This window comes from Palaemon carinicauda, chromosome 30 (genome assembly GCF_036898095.1).
Source record: "Palaemon carinicauda isolate YSFRI2023 chromosome 30, ASM3689809v2, whole genome shotgun sequence".
Taxonomy (NCBI): domain Eukaryota; kingdom Metazoa; phylum Arthropoda; class Malacostraca; order Decapoda; family Palaemonidae; genus Palaemon; species Palaemon carinicauda.
The window spans coordinates 40,316,262-40,341,544 of record NC_090754.1 but is presented as its reverse complement, the minus strand read 5'-3'; the positions used below and the strand labels follow the sequence as shown (position 1 = coordinate 40,341,544).

At 35.8% G+C, this 25,283-nt stretch overlaps 2 protein-coding genes across 2 annotated transcripts in view; one reads left to right on the top strand and one right to left on the bottom strand.

Annotated features, from left to right (window-relative positions):
• Nucleotides 1–304: 304 nt before the first annotated feature.
• MED11 (mediator complex subunit 11) lies at nt 305–7,215 on the top strand. The gene is made up of 3 exons (XM_068353672.1): nt 305–529; nt 4,147–4,287; nt 6,834–7,215. Exons 1-3 carry the CDS (start codon nt 448–450, stop codon nt 7,001–7,003), a joined length of 393 nt encoding a protein of 130 aa, XP_068209773.1. The 5' UTR covers nt 305–447; the 3' UTR covers nt 7,004–7,215.
• A 4,570-nt stretch (nt 7,216–11,785) lies between these two features.
• LOC137623039 (SPRY domain-containing protein 7) overlaps nt 11,786–25,283 on the bottom strand; it is a 31,313-nt gene continuing 17,815 nt past the window's right edge. Inside the window, exons 3-5 of the mRNA XM_068353671.1 lie at nt 23,533–23,693; nt 20,659–20,761; nt 11,786–13,944 (exon numbers count right to left, since the gene is read on the bottom strand). Of these exons, the coding sequence (XP_068209772.1) occupies nt 13,838–13,944; nt 20,659–20,761; nt 23,533–23,693 (371 nt within the window). The 3' untranslated portion in view covers nt 11,786–13,837. The remainder of the gene's footprint in view (nt 13,945–20,658; nt 20,762–23,532; nt 23,694–25,283) is intronic.

Below are 25,283 nucleotides of genomic sequence, written 5' to 3'. Positions count from 1 at the left end.
TTATCCCCCGTCCCCAAGTTAAGAATGCCATATTATATGGCATTAGCCATATAATATATAAAGTACATTTCACATCACTATGTGTGAGTTTTTATCCAATCATTACACTGTCATCTGCTAATCGATTCTTTCGTAATTTTAATATTATTCATAAATAACCTTAAGATTAAAAGACAGCCTAAAGCATATTTTGTTATGTAAAGATCTCATCTGTTATCCGATCTAAATATATTTCTATTTTCCTTTGTTTGCTGGCCAAATTTCCATTAGATATGATAACACAAAAGTTAAAGAAGAAGAAAAATGCATTGTTTACATTTCTGACAGTTTTTTTACCTCGGCATTCGGCACACGTAACGCGTTTAATACTACTATCTGAACTGTCTTCCTTAAAATAGGTTGTCTTTTATTACGTGCATTAAACTACGAGTGAGGTAAAGAGAAAACATGGCCGTGGCATCGCCCATGGACAGACTGCAAGCTCTGGAAAACATAGAAAAGGATATAGCCACCGTTTTACAGACCGCTGGTAAGTAGAAGCAATCGAGATTTATAGGGTAAAATTATAGTGTAGTAAAATATACCCTGGTTTCTGTTCGAAATGTTGTTCAATCGGAGCCTTTGTATATCAGCGGCCAGTTCCTCTTGTGTGGATTAAAAATGGATTATCAACTAACCTAAACTTTCCCCCAACCTAACCTACAAGCTGTGTCCTTACCTACTTACCTAACGGGGGGGGGGGGGTCCAACGCCCCACTGCGATCCCCCTTACACTGCCGTACTCTAAGTTAGCTATAATCAAAAATATATTTGGCCGCTATCATATGTACAACCCTTCAATCCTTATCCATAGTTTTACCGTGGAATTATAGTTGACTCGGGTGTAAAATTTAAAAATTTAAAACAGCATTTTAAAGGGAGTCAAACAGAACACCACCTAACCTAAAGTTCCTCACCTAATCTAACCTAGGAGTTGTATCCTTACCTATTTACCTCCTGGGGGATCTGCAACCGTGCCTTAAATTGCCGTATCCATGGCTTACCCTAAGTCTCAACCATTTGTTTTCTTCCCACCTGGTTTCGCTCATGGCAAGGTAGCACAAAATCATATTTCGTTAAATCGTTAAACTACCTTCGTAATATCATATTTCAGATAAAGATAAATAACATGTTGTCTTTAAAGAAAACTGAATTGACAATTGATAAAGTTTACACCTGGCCCAACAAGTTACATACACCAATTTTAGCAGTTACAACCCAAAATCCATATTTTAAAAGGCCCTGAAAAATGAATATAACCATCCTAGTTTAAGTGTATGAAGTCAGGGGTATCAGAAAACCCTAACCTACCTGAAGAACCTGTTTGTGATACTAGTTTTGAAGGTAGGAGTAGGCTATGCTAAAACAGATAACCTTCGCTGCTCATTACCCATGGAAGTTTATTATTATTATTATTACAAGCTAGGCTATAACCCAAGTTGGAAAAGCAAGATGCTATAAGTCCAAGGGCTCCAACAGGGAAAAATAGCCCAGTGAGGAAAGGAAACTAGACAATAAACTGTAACAGAAGAATAAACAATGAAAATAAGATATTTAGAGAACAGTAACAACATTAAATTAGATCCTTAAAAACTTAAAAATAAGAGGAAGAGAAACTTGACAGAGCAGCATGCCGGAGTTTACCCCCAAGCAAGAGAACTCTAATCCAAGACAGAGGAAGGCCATGGTACAGAGGCTATGGCACTACCCAAGAATAGAGAACAATGGTTTGATTTTGGAGTGTCCTTCTTCTAGAAGAGCTGCTTACCATAGCTAAAGAGTTTCTTCTACCCTTACCAAGAAGAAAGTAGATTTTTTCATACTGCATATAAACTATAAAAAACATAAACAAAAAGAGAAAGAGAAATAAGATAGAATAGTGTGGCCTCAAGCAAGAGAACTCTAATCCAAGACAGTGGAAGACCATGGTAAGAGACTATGGGACTCCCCAAGACTAGAGAACGATGGTTTGATTTTGGGGTGTCGTCTGAGAACTGCTTACCATAGCTAGTCTAATCTATCCTTACTAAGAGGAAATTAGCCACTGAATAATTGAAGTGTAGTAGTTAACCCCTTCAGTGAAGAAAAATTGTAGTCTCAATGTTGTCGGGTTTATGAGGACAGAGAAGGATGTGTACAGAATAGGTCGGACTACTGTATTCCGTGTATATTTAGGCAAAGGAAAAGTGAGAAATAACCAGAGAGATGGAACCAATGTAGTACTCTCTGGCCATCCAAAGGACCCAATAACTTTAATGGTAGTATCTTAATTGTTGGTTGGTGCCTTGGGTGGAATTTATGGTACCCCTTTGGTAAAGATATTCTTTGAGTTTCTAGCAGACATTAGATCTCAGAAGACTTCTCTTTCTGTTGCCACTTCTCCTGCGAAGGAGAGGTGTGTGCCCAGTTATGTCCTTTCCTACTGCAGAGGAGCAGCTGCATTCTCCCCCTGTAAAGAGTTCGCCCATGGCTGTAAAACTCACTAGTTTGATGATGAAAAAATGTCACTGCTCATCTTGTCCTGTTCTTATAATTTCTTCCTCACCTGCCAAACTGAAGAAAAAAAGGTCCTGGAGGTACAGGATGACTGGTCAGGAGGAGTCGCTTAGAAATATCCCAATTCCTCTGCATGGTTTTGTTGGAGAATTAGTGCTGTACCAAAACCTCCGCTTGGGGAGGCATTGTGGTACGAGGCCCTAGGGCTCACATCCCACCCTCTAGTGCCAAATCTCTTTCAAGATCTGGAAGGATGTTCTTAGGACACCTCTGTGACCATTCTCCATGTGCTCGAACTTCCGGACAACCACTGACTTCACATGCTGCCCAGAGAAGTTCTTCAGAGGATGCTGACTTCTCAGACTGGTTTTTAGGCTGCCACAAGCAAAAGCGTCTTTCCCACGCTCGCATGTGAAGAAAGTTTATTCGTGGTCCCTGGTCTCCAAGCTCCATGAACCCATGATGACAATCCCCATGATGGTGTTCCACTAGCATGATCATCAGCACGAAAATGATACTCTGGGCATCCGCTATCACTACCTTGATCATGATCGCCTCGGTGATCGTATCCACAAACTTAATTGTACCCATGAGCATGATCGCTTGCATGATCTAGATCTCTTATACATTCTCGTTCTCTGCCACATGCACGATTGCCTCAACACACAATTGCCTAAACACAGTTGCTCCTACATGCATGATTATCACCGACTTCCTCACACGCATGATCACTGGCACAGATCAGTCATCCCCATCTCCAACACCAAAACCCCACCAATAGCCCCTAGACTATTTGAAATGACATCTAACACCACTCTTGAATTCATTCTCATAGTTACGATGACAAACACTTTAACTATCGCTTCCATCCCCCATATTCGTCACTGAAATTCCCCCTCTTATCACTTGGCAAATACTAAAATCCTGAATCTGATCTACCTTTATATTTTCACCTGAATCGACAGATTGGTCTCTCGGCAAATAAAGCCTGATTTTTCTTGGTGTTAGGTTTGTTTAATGACCCCAAAATGCACTTGTATAATCTAAGTTCTGCTCAGATGTTGAAGCAGAGCATATAGTCGCATTATAATGCCTTTGCTGAGAAAATCCAAGTCACCGGTGTGGTCCTTTACAACTTAGAACTGTTAAACATTCTACTGCCTTCACTAAAATGTTCCCAGAGTCTTCATGCAATGTTTAGTATAATGTAACTAATGACTAAAGGTGTACAATATATCCAGCCTAAATATACAAAAAAATATGTACATCCTTCCTACGCTGAGTAAAGTCAAGAGAAAAGGCCGACTGTAGCATTTGGCGCATGCGCAGCCAATATAATGGTTAATTTGTTATTCCAGACCCATAGCGATGAAGATTATCTTAGGCTCCAGCACGATATTCAAATTTTAATGAATATTTGAAAAAATTATAAATTTGGGGGCATACACTATATTACGTCCATTGATCATCTAAGGGGGTAAAGACTTTGAGGACTTATATCACGTCCATCAATCTTCAAAGAATTAAATGTTTGAGGTTTGTAAGGTAAGGAATAATATAAATTAATTAAAAGTTTGGTGATATTTTATTTTAAGAGAGATTGTTTTGCAGGTCAGGCCCTGACGGAACTCGGTAAAGACAAGCCAGCAAACAAACAAGTGGAGGGACACGTGAATCAATTCAAACAAACACTTGCTAATGTTGAAACCGAACTAGCTAAGCAAATTAATTATCTCACACAAGTGTCAACAGGTATGTAGTATGCTGTATATTTTTAGTTTGCAATTTTGTAGTGATAAATAAATATCTGCGATTGGCTGAGTGATTGAATTCAACAGATTTCTTACATCTTGTAGTTATTGAAGACCATTTGTTCCTACACAAATACAAATCATCATGCTTTTATTGAAGCTGGTTATAGCTGTTTGAACATTAAACAAGGTGGTGGTGACTGGGAAGCCTCATACACCTGACAGACCACTGAGCCTTGACTTTGTTTTCAGTCGTTGAATCGTACAGATATTTCTGGCACCTTAAACTGGCTGTTTTAATCTTCTGCTCTTCTTTCAGATAGTTGTGTTGACTGATCATCATTGGAGACAAATGTATATTTAGATGATAATTGTGTTGACAGATCATCATTGGAGAGGGATATTTAGAAGGACATATTTGTAGTAGTTATCCGATATTGTAGCTGAGACAATGTTCTGAGCAAACCTGCTGATATCCACATTCTTGTTCCTGTCAAACACTATTCCTGTTTGCTGCTTATTCCCCCTTTGGTGTGGCAGGGTGATAATGGCAACAACGTAATCTTAAGGAGCTTGGCAAATCCCTAGACATTGATGTGCATTGCTGGAGGAAGGTTTTACTGTCACCTAGGGTGAAGCCGAAGGGCGCTGCCCTTTTTTTTCCTCCAGTGTGTTTCTATTCCCAGAAGTTGCCAAGGGAGCCCCCTGGTTATGCTATGTCTTCATGAAGTTTTTGTGATCTCTTCCCATTGGAGCATCGTCATTGACCTGAACAGACCTAAGATGAAAACTTCAAGTTCCTACTTCACTTCTGCCTCACCTTCGTCTCATCACACATTGCCTGTTGGGATGGAAGGGCTCTGCCTTCCTTTTCCCCATTGTAGACAATGAACACCAAAAAGATTGATTTATAAGAGTTGCATTCTCGTCTGCAACAATTTCTTTTCCCGTGGGAGAGAGATTATTGCTCCAGGAGTTACCTTGACTCCTTTGTTCAAAGACAGAACTGAAGTGCGTAGAGATTTCCTGTGATAGTAAAGCAGTGAGTTTGGTTATAGGGACACCCTCCCTCCTAAGAATAAGTCTTATATTAAAGTAAAAGAGTTTGTATTTGTGTAGGAGTAAGTAACATATTTCTTTTAAGTTAATTGTATTTTAACAAATTTTATATTATATTCTCCTCCTCAACCTCTCCACAAGTCCTAGGCTGAAGGTCAGGTTGAGGGTTTGGTGGTCTATCGGGTAGGCGGAGCTTCCTGACCCAGTAGTAATTATTGCCACCTCATTAAAGTTTTAACAGTGGATCCAGCTAAGGTGAAATCATACTCCTATTAAAGGATTCAAATTTGTATACCGTATTTGACAACCTATAAGACGCACCCTTATTTCAGTAGGTCAGATTTAGGAAAACAGTTTTTAATGTATTTAAGCATATATTGTTGAAAACAGTCTAGTTGTACATTACACAAGCAGAAACATACTGTACGTTCCTGTGCATAAGATGACCTTCAGATAAGACAAGGTCGAAAATTAAGTCAAATTTGAATGAATTTGGGTCATATCTGCTGTATATGACAACTGGTGAATTACAAAACCATTAGTGCGTAGGCTAGCTTTTGTTGTATACTTAAAAATCCGAAATAAATTAAATAAAGACTATTCCATATCGTGCTTTTGCTAAACACGTAACTTAAAACCAAAACTACTGTTTTGTTTACTTTTCATAACCAATCATAACGAACGCATTTACACATCTGTGTATAAGTTAGCTTTTGCAGCAACAGATATCTTACCAAGTATTGGTTATGTAATAATGTTATTAATTTTGTTTTATTTTATCCTTGTAATTCATAATACCTGTAAATGAAATAAGAGCGATTTTATATCGTTTTTCCTAAATAAACTTTGCCTAAAACAGAAACCATTGTTTTGTTTATGTTTCATCGCCGATCATAACGAACAAACTAACCCATTTACGCATGCAAGTGATAACTAATGATACTGAGAGCTTTTAGTAAAGATGTTATTACAAATATTTTACTTGCCATATCCCTAAAAATTTCTACAAGTCACATAAGAGGAAAACCATTTTGTTAGTGTTTAGTCAACAGTAACAAAGTACCACTATTGACAGTATAAAAGTTTGCTGAGATTGCAACCATAAATCGATGTTTACATTTTGTCAAACGTTTATAAACGCAAGTCACACCATTTCAGATTCGATTGCTTTTATTTTAATTCACTCATTTTGAAGCTCCAGTAATAATACAATAATACCAACAATAAATATAAGGTTGCATGAAGTTTAGGGCACGTAAAAGTATCAAGCGTAAGCTGGGTTAGAATAGCCTAGTAGTCCTACAGTGGGTTTCAAACTACCTACGATGTTTAAGACGTAGGATGATTTTTTTTTAGCAAAAATTTCGGGAAAAAAGTGCGTCCTATATGCCGTCAAATACAGTAGTTTGGAAATTTACAAATTATTTGAAAAATTTGCTATAGTCAATAATTGTTTGAATATATTTCAAGGGATTTTACCACTTACAGGTCAGGCCCACGAAGGATCTAGTTATAACTCCCAGAAGACATTACAAATGGCAATGCATCGACTAGACCACACAAAAAGACTAGTTAACGAACTTGAGAACACCAGAAGCAAACACATGCAGGTTTGGCAGCAAAGCCAGCTCCAGAAACAGCAACCAATGATGCAGTAGATAAATGAAAATGGCATTGTTTTGTAGTTGAGGAGAGTGTTGTATTTGAAGAATTGCCAAAGGGAATTTTGTATTTGAAAATTATGGGAACTTAACTTTTGAATTTTATAAGGTAGCTGATCAAATGGAGACTATTTTTTATGTATAAGAATTTTTCAGGGGAAAGTCAATAACTTTTGGTACAATACTTGTAATAAACATACAGTAATGACCTTTAGATCTTTGAAATCTTGATGTAGTACTGCAATATTTTCTGATGGTCTTGTTCCAGTATTTTTAAATTCAAAACAGAAGATTGTGTATGTAGAAATATTTGATTTTTAAAATAGAATTTCACTAGGTCAGTTAAGAGTAAATTACAGTAGCTCTTAATATTTTCTCACTAATGTTTAGAGACAAAAGCCTTCATTGGAGCAATAATTTTATTAAAAACAGTAAGTAGACAATCTGTGATTTACAGAAATAATATTTAAATGATATATATATTGTGATGTGACATTTTCTGAGACTTTCAGCATCCTTGTTTGAAGCCCATATTCATATAAGATCAGCCCTTATGGAAGGGGATATTTATTGAAGATTACTTTCTCATCTTAATGGTACTGTAGATTACAATGTAAGTACTCATTTATATTGGTAATGTGACTTGTAATAAATGTTCTTCTTAAACTTTAAAAATAGAGAATATTTTAATACTTTTAAAGACCTTTTTAAAGTTCTTACCAAATTTAGAACTCCCATTTCATTGCTTGGGAGTGTGTATGCATTTTTTTCAATTTTGGCATAGTTTTTTTTTTTTTATATATATAATTTGATACTGAATCAGCTTCTAGAATAATAGTTGCTTTCAGATTCTTATCAAGATTTTTTATAAGTAATTAGATTAAAGAAAAAAAATATGATATAGCAGGAATTAAAAGTGAATTGACATTGTGCATAAATAGACACTAAATATAAAAATTCTAGGGTATAAGAAAGAGGCAGTGAAGCAAATGATTGTGTTCCACATCTTTAGTAGAGGTAACCAACTACTGTAGAATTACATTGTTAATTCAATAGTCAATTGTCAGTATGGTGTGTGTGTAGAATACTAAATGCAGTTTGTTCCTACACCAATACAAACTGTATTCCTTCAATGGTAAATGTAGTTTCTAGTGAGTGGAGGGTAAGCTCTGTCCACTCGCCAAGTAGAGTAACCGTCACTTTGACTTCAACCGCCGGATAGTACAGCCGTACTTCTTGACATCTGCATCTGGCCATTTTAATATTTTGATTTTTCCTTCAGATTGAATAAATGGTCAATGGTTTTGCAGACAGTTATGTCTGAGGGATGTTGATGGAAGAAGCCAAGGACATGCAGTGTTTTCTGATAACTGTAAATGTGCGACAGATTTCTGTGCTTCTTACCATTAACCAACATAATTGTTTTGGTTGAGCGTCATGTCTGTTACTGTTCAATTCCACGTGGGTGTGGCCTTGTGACGACAACTATCACGTGAACCTCATGAAGTTAGTTTTCTTTGGACATCGCTGGTTCTGTCGGAAGAATAGTTGTCTCACCACTGAGCGTGAAGGGAGGGGCTCTGCTATTCTTCTTTTCTTGATTGTCTCTTCCTGGAAGGTGATATTGATATATTGCCTGGTTGTGCTGTTGGGGTTAAATTCTCCAGTGAGAGCATTGTCATTGGATGATGCATAAACTTAAGTCCCCCCCTTTCACCTTCTAAAGGAGGAATAGAAGATATTGAAGAATTCAGGAAGTCTGATCTATAGGAGTCGCATACTCATAACACTTAGTGTGGTGCCAGAACCTCCCTTCTTGAGTGAGTGCCTAGAGTTATCTCATAAGAGGAAGAAACATTGGCACATAGAACACTAGGAAGGTGTCTGGGTACTCGGCATGGTTGTTTTCACATTTTTTTCCCGTGCTCGATCTCGTACTACAAGTTGTATCATAGTGAGGAGAAACATCAGTACAGTATTCACAACTCACGTACGAGCTGAGCATGCATATCTCCTAGGTTAGTAAATCAGCCATTCTAAGTTATAGAGACTTCCTTCCTCCAAAGGCCGAGTCTCTTATGAAAGGATGATAGTTTTTATTAGTGTATGAACAATAAAATTTTTAAAGTACTGTACAGTAAGTTGTATTTTTCCTAACTATACAAACCTGAGTCCAAATGAATGCAAATTGCTATTAACCCTTTTACCCCCAAAGGACTTACTGGTATTTCACAAAACTCATCCCTTTACCCCCATGGACGTACCGGTACGTCCTTGAAAAAAATGCTATACAATTTTTTTTTTTTTCATATTTTTGATAATTTTTTGAGAAAATTCAGGCATTTTCCAAGAGAATGAGACCAACCTGACCTCTCTATGACAAAATTAAGGCTGTTAGAGCAATTTAAAAAAAATATACTGCAAAATGTGCTGGGGAAAAAATAACCCCTGGGGGGTTAAGGGTTGGAAATTTCCAAAGAGCCTGGGGGTAAAAGGGTTAAGAATTTTAGATATTTGCATACAGATGGAAGCCCTTCACAACATTACTCAACAAGACAGCTCTGTATCTAAGCTTACAATATTTACATTTCTAAAACTTTTTTTTCGGATTGCAATAACTAAGTACAAGCAGTAAGGTAGAGATTCTGAGCAGAGAAGTACTTCTACAGTATAATTCTCATGATATATTAAGAACAATACATCCAATGAAAGTTGAAGAGGAAGTTGTTTAGTCTTGCAAAAAGGAGCCAATGCCTTGGGTTATTAACATAATTGTTACAAATAGTTACATTTATTGAGTACAGATAGTACAGCATCATCGTTTTTGTTTATTGGTTATTTATAAATTTATCAGATCTATAATAAGATGAATGACTGGCCATTCAATGCATTTATATATTATGCCACGATTAAATTACTGAGGCATCAGCATTTACTATGAAAACATTGATTTCCCATATTTTTTTTTTTTTTACCCATTCGATATGGGCTGTAACATGCCTGATTCATCTCAAGGGTTTTCTAATCATTCTCTCTCTCTCCACCTTTGATATAATAAAGTAAAAGAAGAACAATGTATTAATCCAAACCACAGGCATGTTTTGTAGTCCTGAGGCAACATTGTTTTAACAAAACATATTTCTTTTGCAGCATTTACTCAGTATGAAGAGAAAAACAATATGCTACATCTGAACAGTATAAATAAAAATGACAGCAATTGTATCAACTTTTATGCAAATGTAGGCTAATCATTTAAGTTTTGTAAGCATTTCATCTAGACTGAAAAATTAAAGTAAGTTATACAATTAAAAAATGAAATCTGTGTTGAGAACATGACACTGAGATTGTAACATTTCTTTGGTATAGATTACTATTTTATGATTAGGGCTATGACAACATATATAAAAAAAAAAAATTAGCTTCCTTGAGTGGTCATTAAAGAGCACAGATTTCAAGCTGTATGAGCACAAAATGTTAAACCAACAATACTTTCAAATAAATCACGAAGTTTCTAAAAGCATAGAAATTTCAACACAACATTAAAACAGTCTGTTATTATAAAGCTTGATTATCAAGTCAGGAGAAAATGCTAAATGCCCTGTACATAAAGTAAAGCTAAGCGTGAAAACACATTATTTTCAAATATGAAAATTAAGAAATTAAAACGTGTTTATTCAATAAAGATTCAAAAAGTATAACTCCATGATCAAATATTCATCTTAATACTGTACATGGCTTGACCCCTGACCTCAGATCCTTAACTTAAAGACAGAACTTCACAAGGAAAGCATTTTTATACTGCAATATTAATCATGATGCATCGTCACATACTGTACCAGACATACATTTGCAAGATATATAGTGACAGGGAGGTTAACTATGAGAAAGTGTGTTAATTATGATACAATAATATAGAAGGCAGCAGAGATTTAATTAATGTAAAGTAATGTACTGTGACACAGTAATGTGCAGTACAGTTTCATCCAAGTGAAATTCTCTCTTTACTTTTGAATAATCTTTAATAGACTTGAGGACAATGCATTCTTCAATTTGAGTTTAACCAGCTAATTTGGTCTCAAGTCAAGCTGGTACAAGCTGCCTAAACCATCTGAATAGCCACAGTCCTTGAAATTATCCTTATTTAATCCTAAACTTCTGCTCAAACTGAGGGGAAAAGCTGGACAGAGACAACATGAAATAATAAAATATTTTTTGCAAATCTCAATGTATCAATTCAGAAATTTGTAATAGAATATATTTCCCTCCCTCAAATCATTTATTTTCAGAAGTTAAGGAAATTACCTTTTTTTATTTAGTGAAGAAATATTCATATTAACAACCATGACCAGAGTACATTGCAAATTTTTGTTTCATGCATTGGGTTTTAGTAAAAAACAGTTTGTTTATTCATTCATAGCACATACTAATTAAACTTGGTACGCAATCCATCACGCAATGAAAGGTAGAAAGCTTATACATAAACGAAAATTCTTGCAAAGGTTACTATAATTGTTGGTAGAAATTGGCTGGAGATAAGGATTTTTTTTCAAATTCACATTATTACTGTACAATATAGAAAGTTTTACATACTGCAAATATAGAATCTAAGATATATTTAGAAATTCAAATTGAAGAATGTAGCCAATTTATGTACAAAAATATTAAAGTTTACAATGATTAAAAAATATATATTCATACAGTATAAGCAATGAACACGACTATTAGCAGAAGATTCAACATAAAAAATTTTCACCTATCGTAAACCCTTGACAATAAAACAACAGTCTTCTTGACCACAGCCTTTAGACCTAACTACATTCACCACAGTACAATACATGTCCATTGCTCTTTACACCTGCATTGCAATGGGAAGCTAAACAAATTGGTTTAAAGCCAAACATTTACATCCTAGACATTATTGGAATGCAGCTATGTAATTGGACAGAATACAGTAAAATATAATTTATACAGTATTATCTATGTACTGTACTTGTCCAACACTGAATACATACACTTGTTTTATTCAGTTTCCAACACTGCTGTAGCAATATTCTTACATCAAGACAGTAGAAACTCCATGTGTAATACATACTTTCCTGTCTATGAGTGCTTTTGATCTCGGGAAGATTTAGCTAGATTTCATCATTGGCACTTGTAACTTTGGGAGTGACTGCAAATCCCAACTTGGGCAGAAAGATAATATAAAGTATTTGATATTTTGTTGAATAAGGGCATATGGGTCTCATACATATACTGTACACACAAAAGACCAAAAAACACTATTATAAATCCAGCATATTTATACATACTGCTAATTCCAAAATTTTAAAATTGTAACACTTGGTATGAAATGGCAAGCTAGTTGTATATACAGTATATCCATACCAACAGGCCAAGATTTCTGGTTTCCCCATGGGAGGCCGTTTGGAATTTGCAATCATAAATTTTTAAGTAACCAGAGTCCTTTAATTGGAGTTTAGCTCGAATTAAAGAACAATGGTTTTGTGTTTGTGTAGGAATAAATACATCATCCATACAAAGCATGTTTTCATTAGCTGATGGTACAGTATTTGTGACGAATTTACATTGCACGTTTAAGGCAAAGGTTATACAGGTTAGAATTCCACCACAAACAAATAAATTTGACACTTGCTTCACATCTAATTGAGGTTGTTTGTATAATTTTAATTTGCCTGTATATAAACAATGTATATAAATTTTAGACCACTTAAATGCGATAAAATTGTCTTAAACGGTTAGCTTTGAAACTATGAAACACCCGGTCTACGTAAATAGCTACAGTATATTGACGATCAGAAAAAATAGAAAGTGAATGAGCTCAGTCAAATATTTCTTAGAGGCCTGAGATTTGATAGCTATTGTACCCTACTTGTTAAAATAAAGGAGCCAATTTTTTTTATATAAAACATTTTTCTAATTTAACTGGCATTATCATAAAACATTTCAAATACATTAAAAGTAACTTAAAAATGATATGCTATACACAGTGAAACATGTATTGCATGAGGATTCATACAAAAGCAACATCTGAACCCCTTTCCTTTACTGGCATATCTTCTAAAGTAATCTGACCCTAAGTCCTGAGACTTTATAGGATTAGTTTGATTCATGGAAGCTTGCTTATCAGGTGTCAGATATATATCTACTAAAAGAACAAACCCATATTCCATTAAAATAGGACTCATTCCTGAAAGTAACCAATCAGGTGTCAGATAAACATGTCTACTAGTGGAACTAACTCAAAAATTCAATTAAAATCCTTAATGTATACATGCTGCACAGTATATATAAATACAGTATATATTCTATACAGGTATGCTATATATTATGTAGTTATGTATATATATATATATATATATATATATATATATATATATATATATATATGTGTGTGTGTGTGTATGTGTAATGCGCTGCTTATTTAGATATGGAAAGATGGGCTGATATAAAAGATAACTTTGTGATACATCAATGTGACCAAATAAAACAAAGTTATTAAATTGCATAACAGAGCAGAACAAAAACTTTTAAAATATCAGGTTTGCAACCAGTCAGTTTTAAAGCTTATACAGTAATACATTTCTACACTAACTGAGAGAAAACTAAATAATGAGAGGCCCTCAATTTCATTTACTGTATAAATGAAAGTAAAACATAGTGACAATTGATTAATAAATATTTTACATATAAAACTTTCCAGATGATCTTACACCCGTATAAAATGGTGTTTTCTTATACATAGTACATACAGTAAATATTTATTAGAAATAAATTTGAAGACATTACAAAGATTATAATTCCAAAATGAAGCTAATCATTTTCTAGTAGAGATTTCTCAACCATAATGGAGTCATACCCAGAAGGAGGGCCGTGGCTGAAATTGTCAAATATAACATCCATGATTGCACCATCATCCACTGAAAAGGAAGTCAATGGTAAGTTAATCACTTGTTTAATGAGAATTGAGCAATATGGTTCAGTCCTAGAGAGAAAGAAGTAGGAAAAGAATTACAATTGAGGGCTAGATAGTTTGTGCAGCTAGGCCCTAAGGTGATATTGCTAAAATCCTTTAGTAATACAGTACCTAATAAGCATCATAAAGTGCACTTCTAGCATTACTCCATAATGGGAAATTAATTAAATGAAAAGAGATGGCATTGCAAATCATGCTTAATTCACATCATAAGGTTACATGATGTGAAGCTATGAAAAGTCTCAGGAATATGAAAGTTGATTATAAGTCCTCAGAGCTCTTTAACACACAGGTATTTGAAGAGTATTCGATCGTTTTCTTTCTTTTTCTTTCCAATGTTGAATATAACAATTTTCTGTATCTTTATAAATTAAACTGATTTACAACTTATTCTCTCTACTCCATCCCTGAATTTCAAAGTATCTGTGTGAGTAAAGCAATGTCCACTTGTGCTCACAAACAATCATCATCTCCTACATTTATTGATGCAAAGGGCCTCAGTTAGATTTTGCCAGTCATCTCTATCTTGAGCTTTTAATTCAATACTTCTCCAATCATCCTCTCCTACTTCGCGCTTCATAGTCCTCAGCCATGTAGGCCTGGGTCTTCCAACTCTTCTAGTGCCTTGTGGAGCCCAGTTGACTATTTGGTGAACTAATCTGTCTTGGGGAGTGCAAAGAGCATGCCCAAGCAATCTTCATCTACCCCTCATCATGATCTCATCCACATATGGCACTCGAGTAATCTCTCTTATAGCTTCATTTCTAATCCTGTCCTGCCATTTAACTCCCAATATCCTTCTAATCGCTTTGTTCTCAAATCTACTAAATCTATTAGGGATAGTTTCATTGTCATACCATGACTCAAGTCCATAGAGTAACACCGATCTCACTAAACTGATATATAGTCTGATTTTTATATGCAATTTTAGGTGATCTGATTTCCAAATTTTACTTAACCTAACCATTGTCTGATTTGCTTTTTTCAATCTTTCACTAAACTCTAATTCTAAAGACCCTGTATTTGAGATTATAGTTCCTAAATATTTAAATGATTCTGCCTCAATAATCCTTTCTCCTTCCAATATTTCATCTTTCATTGCATATTCCATTCTCATCATCTTCAAGCATTCTGGTAAGCAAGCATTGCAAATCCTGTGGTGTTCGGCTAACAAGGACAGCATCATCAGCATACTCTAGGTCTGCTAAATTCCTAGCACCAATCCAGTCCAATCCTTCTCCACCATCACATGACTGTTCTATGCATTACAAAATCCATGAGGAGGATAAACAACATAGGTGACAACACATTCCCTTGGAGTACTACGCTGTTCACTGGAAATTCATTTGATAAGAATCCATTAACATTAACTTTGCACTTGCAATACTAATGAATAGAGTTAATCAAATTTACATATTTAAGAGGAATTCCATAATAACGCTGGACTCTCCACAAAATTGGCCGGCGCATAGTATCAAAGGCTTTTTCAAAGTCCAAAAATGCCATCAAAAGGGGATGTCTATATTCTACGCATTGCTGTACATGTCTCAAAATGAAAATTTGGTCAGTGCAACTTCTACCTTTTCTAAATCCTGCTTGTTCATCAATCTTTCTCTCCAGTCTCTTTAGAATAAGCATACTACAGTATATATTTTCATAACTGATGTAAGTGTTATGCCGTGACCAGATGAGCTGATCTAATCACAGCACCCAAAATACTTACCGGTACATTGATAAAATACCCCCAAAATTTAAAACAAAAGCACATGAATGTTTTATTAAAGCACAATTAACTATTTAAATCGTAATTTTCTAAAATGCAATAATGCTTCCAAAACTAAATCAAATAATGTATGAGAGAGAGAGAGAGAGAGAGAGAGAGAGAGAGAGAGAGAGAGAGAGAGAGAGAGAGAGAGAGAGAGAGAGAGAGAGAGAGAGCAGCTGTTGAAAAGTAATCGAATGCATAGTTTTTGTTTATTTATTTAAAAGAAACAATTATTATCGAGATATCTAAGTTTTTAGTTTATAAAATAAACTGTATTTCTGTTTAAGAGAGTATAGATAACGTACTGCGCAAGAGACAACACATAAGAAGTTGCGTTGTGCTTCAAGAGTAGCGGCGTAGGCTAAGACTCTTGAAGGAAAACACAGGACACTTACAGTAAGTACAGTTAAGCAGTACTTTAGTAATATTATTGTACATAAATTTCAGTAATATACAGTACAGTATCAGTGAGTATCAAGTTACAGTACAGTATTACTAGATAGGAACAACTTTTGTTATACAGAACAGTAAGGGGATGATGACGACTCGGCAAACTTTACCTTAGCATAATACTGTACTGTAACCTTACTGTGTTCAGTACATAGTGTACATGTGTGCAAATGTACTGTACACTGTACATATGATTATAAACTGTTGTAGAAACCAAATTAAATCAATATTAGGCAGTATTTACTGTGATAATCATCAGCTCGGGCACCCACTCGTGGCAAGGGGCAGTGACTTTTTAGGATAGGAGTTAGCCCACCCTAGTGTAGTATTTATTCAAGAAAATTCTCTTATCGCGCCTGTGTCTGCAACCTATCTATCACGAATGAGGCTTGACTGTATATTGAATGGTTTAAATGTATTTGGCTGTACAGTATTTCATTGTGGTTATACATTTGCTTTATTATAAAATTTAATCTGGTGTTTTAGTATGAACAAATTAGGCAATTTAACATGTAAAATGCGACTCGTAAGACAAAATTTTCACGGAATGAAAGCCACTCCAGAACGAATTAATTTCATGTTGTGAGGCATTACTGTACTAAGTGTGGTAAGCATAGGCAATGGGCGGTGAGTAATTAGGTTACGTTAGGTTAGGAGCTATCCCATCCTAGGGCAGCAAATCTTCATAAAATTGAGCCGGTTTCTGTTACCTGACCCTCGCAAAGAGTGGGGCTGACTGTGCTTGTACCACACATTCTTCTTATGTCTTGACTAGTCCTCCTTTCCATTAGTGATATCCTGCAATCCATCTCACAATCCTCATCTCAGATCTTTCCAAGTCTCATCTCTTTTCTCTTAAGAGCTCAAGTTTCTTACCAAAGAAATAGTATGGGCCTGATAATTGTCTTATAAATCTTCATTTCGAAACTTAATAGCCTTTTTTTTTGTCTAAAACAACTCTAGTTACTTCTCTCCATTTTTTCCAAGCTTTTTTTCACTCTGTTTCACTGCTTTCTTAATTCCTCCCTCCTCTGTTTTTCTTGATTCCAAGTAATTACACTCATTATTTTGTTTAAGCACTGTACCACCTTCCACTTCAATATTTACTTCTTCACGTCTTTCTCTACTACTAATCATTACCTGTCTTTCCAATTTCCACCTTCACTCCTTTCCTTTCTAGGGATCTTTTCCATACTAAAAACCTTTCTTGCAGTTCTTCCAAGTCTGCTATAATGATTAAATCATCAGCAAAAGACAGTTCCAATAATTCTTCGGTGTTTATTAATTCAGATGTCAGTATCTATAATGACAAGGAACAAGAAAAGAGTCAGAGCTGATCCATGATGGAGGCAAATGCCTGTCTCACCATATTTTGTCTTTAAAGTGGTTCTTGTTTCCTCATACATCATCCTCATTAACCTTACCAAATTCTCCAGTACTCCTCTTTCTTAAACACTAATAGACTTACCTTTTTTTGTACCCTGTCATACACCATTTCAAGGGCCACAAAACACAAACTTTCCTGTTACCTTCTAGATACTTCTCTTGGACTTGTCTTAGTATAAAAATAGGATTCACTGTGCTCTTTCCATTCATAAACCCAAACTATTGCTCATGTATATCTATCAACTCTCTCAACCTTTCTTCTAATATTCTTTCTAGTGTCTTGAATAGAGGATCCAAAAGCTTTATGTTCCTGTAATCCCTATAGTTTAACATGTTTCATTTTTGTTTATACAATTTAATCATCCAACTACTCTACCTTCCATCTACATCCAAGACCTTTTCCAATAGTAAGTGCACCCACCGTTTGCTTAGATTTCCCAATGGCTTATTCATTTCTACTACTAGCTTTGACTTAAGTGTAGCTTTATTTACTTTTCTTTATAGCATTCTCAACTTCACTCTCTCTGATATTTGCTATTGGGCCTTCTCCAGGATGAATATTTTTCCAGATCTTCACACTCATTACCAGTATTTAATAGTTGTAAAAAGTAGTCTTTCCATCTCTTTACTTTATCTTTCTCAATTAAGATATTTCCACTTCCATCTTTAATAATTCCTACCTCTCCTATACCCTGCCTGTATTTTCTTCTCACTCTTGCAATTCCGTAGAGTATCTTTTCTCCATCTGTACATGACAAGTGATTAACTTTTCCTTATACATACACATATTTACTAAGTCACATGTAAAATTTACCAGGAATACCAAGTGGCAATTTGAGAGCAACACTTGTCCAGTACAAAAATAAAAGTCGTACAACTTTTGCTGCATATATTTTAGGTATTAGAGAGGTCTCCACTTTGAACCTCTAAATAAAGTGAGCTTGAAGTATCTAAAACTTTATTGCTTCTACCTTTAACTACAACCAAAAGAGTCAGTGAATTATAACTTTCTTTTAATGGGATTCACCAAAACTAGTTACAAGGCTGAATATTATTTCTGATGAAGAGGATATCTCGTACTTAACTTTTCCTCACTAGGCGGCTGTGAGAAGTGTCAGTGATGAAAAAATTCTTTGTCCTGTTAGAACACAAAGATGGAACTTGAAGAAGTCTAAACAGATCAGAGGTTCAGTTTGAAAAAAAGTTTGTGGCTGCGCATGTTAACCTACTAGCCCACTTTCAAATAGATGTTAAGACTTTCTTTTTGTGAAGAACAGTAACAACATTAAAACAGATCTTTCCTATATCAACTATAAAAAGACACTTGTGTCAGCCAGTTAAAAAAAATCATTTGCTGCAAGTGTGAACTTTTGAAGTTCTACCGATCTAACTATTCGATTAGGAAGAGCATTCCACAACTTTGTCATAGCTGCAATAAAACCTCTACAATACTGAGTAGTATCGAGCCTCATGATGGAGTAGGCCCGACTCTTGGAATTAACTGCATACCTAGTATTATGAACAGGGTGGTACTGTCTTAGAAGATCTGAATGTACAGGATGGTCAAAACTATGAAAAATTTTATGCGACATGCATAACGAACTAGTTGAACGATGGTGCCAGATATTAATATCTAGATGAGAAATAAAGAATTTAATAGACCATAAGTTCCTGTCCAAAATATTAAGATGGGAATCAGCAGTTGAAGACCAGGCAGGAGAACAATGCTCGAAACAATGTAGGATGAAAGAATTAAAACACCTTCAGAATAGACTGATCACCAAAAATCTTAAGACTTTCTCAATAAGCCTATTTTTTGTGCAATTGAAGAAGAGATAGACCTAATGTGTTTCTCAAAAGTTAATTTGTTGTAGAAAATCATACCTAGAATTTCAAGAGTCATACAGACTTAAAGAAACATTACCAATGCTGAGATCCGGATGTTGAGGAGCAACTGTCTTAGACGTACTTACAATCATACACTGAGTTTTGTTAGGATTCATCTTCATGTATCATAATTTGTACCATGCACTAATTTTAGCTAGATCTCTTTAAGAAAGTGACAATTTTAAAGTAAAGCCTGAAGTTGGGTGTACTGTATACTTAATTTTTGTGGTACAGAAATAGGTTTAGAGTATCACTTTAAGTCATTATCTCATTCAGATATACGGATGGGGGTTGGTTGGACAATAATTTGGTTGCTACCAATTCTGACGCAAATGTAAAGATTTGTTAAAGTTTAGATTTAATATCTGATATTTGTTTAACCTAGTTTAATTTGACTATGAACCCTATCCCTCCACCCTGGGCAGTTTGATATTTAACTCATGAATTCAAAGGAGGTTTCCTTGAAAAAAAAAAAAAATGAACACACCAATCTCCCCCTCTCACATGGCTATGATCTTTCTCCACTATAGCTTAAAATAAATGAGAATAAGAAATCATAATGGCAGATCCTGGCAGGAGAGTTGTACTACAATTTTTCTCCTACCTTATTCTAATAAGGTTGAAGCTCTTCAATAAAGAATTAATAGCACATAAATTCCAGTAAGTATTGGAATAATTTATTTAAATACAGGTTTATTTGATAAAAGCAATGAATGTGCACTAAATATTCTTGAAACTTAGGATGCAAGTTATGGTAATAGTAGTTCTGATAATTTGTCATTTTAATAATAAATTTAATAACTTAAATAAAACAATAATGTCACATAATTAACATAATTATAATCCTCTCTCTCTCATAAACATTTGTGATGAGTACCAAATTATCATCATCTGTATTGATTAGTTAAAAGATTAAAAAACCATATTGGCAGACTTTCACATCTACTAAATTATTTTTCATGAGGATTTGAAGAACCCAGAGTAAATTAAAGCAGTAATTTAAGAAGAGATAAAATGGAAAGTAAAAAGTAGAAAACAAAGACAAAGAGTTGAGAACATTGCAAAGAACCTTTAGTACTATTTACAGTATGCCACACAAAGCACTATGTTGGTAATCCTCTACTGTACTGGGATTAGAAATTAAGGATTAAAAAGCTAGTAGTCACTTACCATATAAAACCGGATAAACTGTTCCTTTAAAGCTTGTGACTGGAGTGTTTGTGGGTTTTCCATTAATGTAAAAGTTCAGTTCCACATGGTCATAGCTAACACCCTGAAAAAAGGTTGTATTAAATTGCTATACGAAGTTCCCAACCATTTTATATTTTGAATTATATGTATTCTTTGTTTATCCCCTCAGGAAGTTCATTATGTACTAGTATCAATAATAAAAAAAACGGGGTAGTTGGTTAAGCTGAATTTGGAAGGTTCAATTCTTTATGAAAATAAAAAGACGACAATCTGTCTACACATAGGTGATATTTATATCTACAGTATAAAAAAATGAAGAAATTTTATACGCTTACCGAATTCCTATTTTTGTAATTAATTCTGTAAAATATGTATTTGGAAGTACTGTAATTCATATTTTTCCTAATTTTACAAACCTGGCTCCTTTACATAAGAGAATAGTAACAGCGAAGTTGAAATACGACAGTTAAAATTTTATGACGTGAAGTGGGAACTGGAGTGGGGAAACTGGCCCCTCAACTTCTTGCTTACTGAGCAGACACTTTGATTGCTGCTAGGATTCCTAAGGGTTTCGTGATGGCGAGAAAGTATGAGTAAAAGACTCAGGTTTGTATGGTTAGGAAATATATGAATTACTTCAAATTTGTCATTTGTTCCGGCACAAATACAAGACCTTGTCCTTTACATAGGAGACTCGTCCTTGGTGTGACTATACCAACGGGTCGACGGCCCATGCAACAAAGGACTTTGAGCAGAAAATCTCTGTGTTGAAACTAAGGCATATTCTACTGGGTTTGTCTGGTTCCAATCAAGAAAACTCTGCAACTCTGGTTAGTTAAGCCCTGTGGCAAAATGTAGCAATTGGTTTGCCTGGTTACGGTGTGGCGAATGATGCTTCTATCATATACTATAGAACAGATGCAGGCTAAATGGGGCTTACCCGTTTCCAAATCAAGTCCAGCTGGCAAAGTTTACGGTGCTGTACCCAAAAAGAGGGGAAGACTGAAAGGAGAGGAAAGACCAGCATTTCTTTCCTTCCATCATCCCAAACTTATACATAACCTCTGCCCTCGATCACATACTAATGGTCCTATAAGAGGAGCTGAGGTAGCTATACCACCTGCTATGCAGCTACTACAGGCTCTAGGAAGAAGTGTCTAGAGACCTCAGGGTTGATTCCCTCAGATAATGAGCATTATACATTGTCTGACAATTCCACACCTTGCCTGTATTACCTGCATTACAAAGAGATTCGTCTCAAAGGTCAGGATTGTACTTAACCTTTGAGATCGCATGCTCTAACTCAAGATCTTCCTGGGGAGGAAAGTAAGGGTGGCGAAGGTGTCCAGCTAATGACCTCTCTTAGCCATAAAAAAACCGCATTTCTGGTCACCTTTTCTTTCACCATCCCCTTGCCAACAAAGGGTGTTGCAGGTGTGGTCGGATTGCATGAGTCTGTTGTTGAGGTAGTGCTGCATCACCCTCACTGCACACACAAGTAGGCTCATGATCTGAAACAATAAAATCTTGGACCAGGAATTGATGGATCCTATGTTTGGCACAAACTCATGAATGAAGGAGAACGAGATCTGTCCCACACCCTTGGAATGGGGGACCTTATAGGAGAGACTATGCCATTCACTAACCCATTTGGCCTAAGCTAAGGCGAGCAAGAAGACCGTTTTAGGGGTGCGGTTTCTATCTGAGGACAGCCTCAATAGTTCATCAGGTGTCACCTTCGGAGAACGCCACACTTCGACAACATTCCAAGGGGGTGGTCTCACTTCTAAAGGAGGATGGCCCTACTAAAAAATTTGCATGAGCACTAAAGCTCGACAGCACAGAAACATCAACTCTTTTCAGCCTAATAATCTGACTTAAAGCTGAGCAATAGCCTTTCACTGCTGAAAATGAGTAGAGTTTTTCCTTCCAGAAGTAAACTAAAACTTGGCTGTTAGTGGAATAGAGGATCGAAGAGAAACTCCCTTCCAAGACCTCAACTGCAAAAGATGGCCCACTTACTTTGAGTAACAAAGATTAAATCTCCCATGAAATTAAAATTTTTCCTTTATTACTTTGTTTGGTATCTGCATTTTTTGTTTTAGATTCAACTAACTTCTAATAAGAAAGCATTACATCTGTTGAAGACACACTCGGTACACCGAACAAATAAAGAATATGTTAATCCTCATCAATTAACATGCTGTATTACAAATGAGGATCCACTTCCACCTACAGTAGTTTATTCACTTTGTATACTGCCCAAAACCTTGGCTTAACAACTATGGAAGACATATATATAATTTCTAATTTTAAAGTCAATGGAAAATACCTTATTTAGTCACCCCTATCACTGGTGAAGCCACCTAAGGTTTTATATACCTGTATCACAGAAATTTAATTTATATATATATTTTATATATCTTATTTTCAAAACTTTCTGTTTCATTTGTTGATGTCGGCTACCCCCCAAAATTGGGGGAAGTGCCTTGGTATATGTATGTATGTATTTATCAAACATACCAGTACTGTACATGAAAAATCATAGCTAGAAATCAGCGAAAATAAAAATATGAAAAATAACTGATGAATCTGGTATGACAACAACCGAGTACAATGATACTATGGTAACCTCTAAATATTTCACACACTTCAAAGGGGGATCAGGTAGTGATTGTAAAGGGCAGGGGGTTACTTCATTGTAAGGTGCTCAATAACACCTCAACCAATAGAAATTGACTTTCTAGTTAGTTATATCCAACGCATATCTGTAGTTTGCAAGTTTCTTTAATTTTGAAAAATTATATAGCACAATAAAAAGAACATAGTTCAGTAATTTTCTTGATAACTCACCAATATATCTCCTTCCTGTGGAATGTTAGGGATTTTGTATTTTTCCTCTCCATTGTGTCGAACACTACCATCAGAGCATAAGACCCAGGAATGTGCATCCTCTCCCAACGGAACCTTGTTTAGATTGGTATTTCTCGTTGCAATACCAACACCCCAAATACCTAAGTGAAAGAAAAAGTAACCAAGTTAAAAAGCATGACATGCTTTACTCCTCGTTTTACCACTTGTAAAGTATGTTATAATGGGTCAAATAGTATAAATTAAATATTCCACTGAAATGTTATTTTCATTAGTAAAATAAATTTTTGAATATACTTACCCGATAATCATGTAGCTGTCAACTCTGTTGCCCGACAGAATTCTATGGAGGGATACGCCAGCTATCACAATACTAGAAGGGGGTGTTCTTACCAGCGCCACCTGTGGCCAGGTACTCAAGTACTTCTTGTTGACACCTCCTCAATTATTCCTCGGTCCCACTGGTTCTCTATGGGGAGGAAGGGAGGGTCAATTAAATCATGATTATCGGGTAAGTATATTCAAAAATTTATTTTACTAATGAAAATAACATTTTTCAATATTAAACTTACCCGATAATCATGTAGCTGATTCACACCCAGGGGGGTGGGTGAAAACCAGTGTACAAGATTAAAGGATAGCTAAGTATCCCATATTTCATATAACAGTTATCTCAAATAACAATGAAATAATAAGTACCTGGTAAGGAAGTCGAATTGAACCGTTACTCTGTCTCTTTTTTAAGTTCGTCTTCCTTACTGAGCGCAGCGTTCCTCTTGGAGGCTGAATCAACCCAAAGGTGCTAAAGTATACAGGGCTGCAACCCATACTAAAGGACCTCATCACAACCTTTAACCTCGGCGCTTCTCAAGAAAGAATTGACCACCCGCCAAATCAAAAAGGATGTGGAAGGCTTCTTAGCCGACCGAACAACCCATAAAAAGTATTCAAGAGAAAGGTTAAAAAGTTATGGAATTATGGGAATGTAGTGGCTGAGCCCTCGCCTACTACTGCATTCGTTGCTACGAATGGACCCAGGGTGTAGCAGTACTCGTAAAGAGACTGGACATCTTTGAGATAGAATGATGCGAACACTGACTTGCTTCTCCAATAGGTTGCATCCATAACACTCTGCAGAGAACGGTTCTGTTTGAAGGCCACTGAAGTAGCCACAGCTCTCACTTCATGTGTCCTTACCTTCAGCAAAGCAAGGTCTTCTTCCTTCAGATGAGAATTTGCTTCTCTAATCAGAAGCCTGATGTAGTAAGAAACTGAGTTCTTAGACATTGGTAGAGAAGGCTTCTTGATAGCACACCATAAGGCTTCTGATTGTCCTCGTAATGGTTTTGACCTTCTAAAATAGTACTTAAGAGCTCTAACAGGGCAAAGTACTCTCTCTAGTTCGTTCCCCACCATGTTGGACAGGCTTGGGATCTCGAACGACTTAGGGCAAGGACGGGAAGGAAGCTCGTTTTAGCCAAAAAAACCGAGCCGCAAGGAACATGTAGCCGTTTCAGATGTGAAACCTATGTTCCTGCTGAAGGCGTGGATCTCACTTACTCTTTTACCTGTTGCTAAGCACACGAGGAAAAGAGTTTTTTAATGTGAGGTCCTTAAAAGAGGCTGATTGGAGCGGTTCAAATCCTGATGACATTAGGAACCTTAGGACCACGTCTAGATTCCAGCCTGGAGTGGACAACCGACGTTCCTTTGAGGTCTCAAAAGACCTAAGA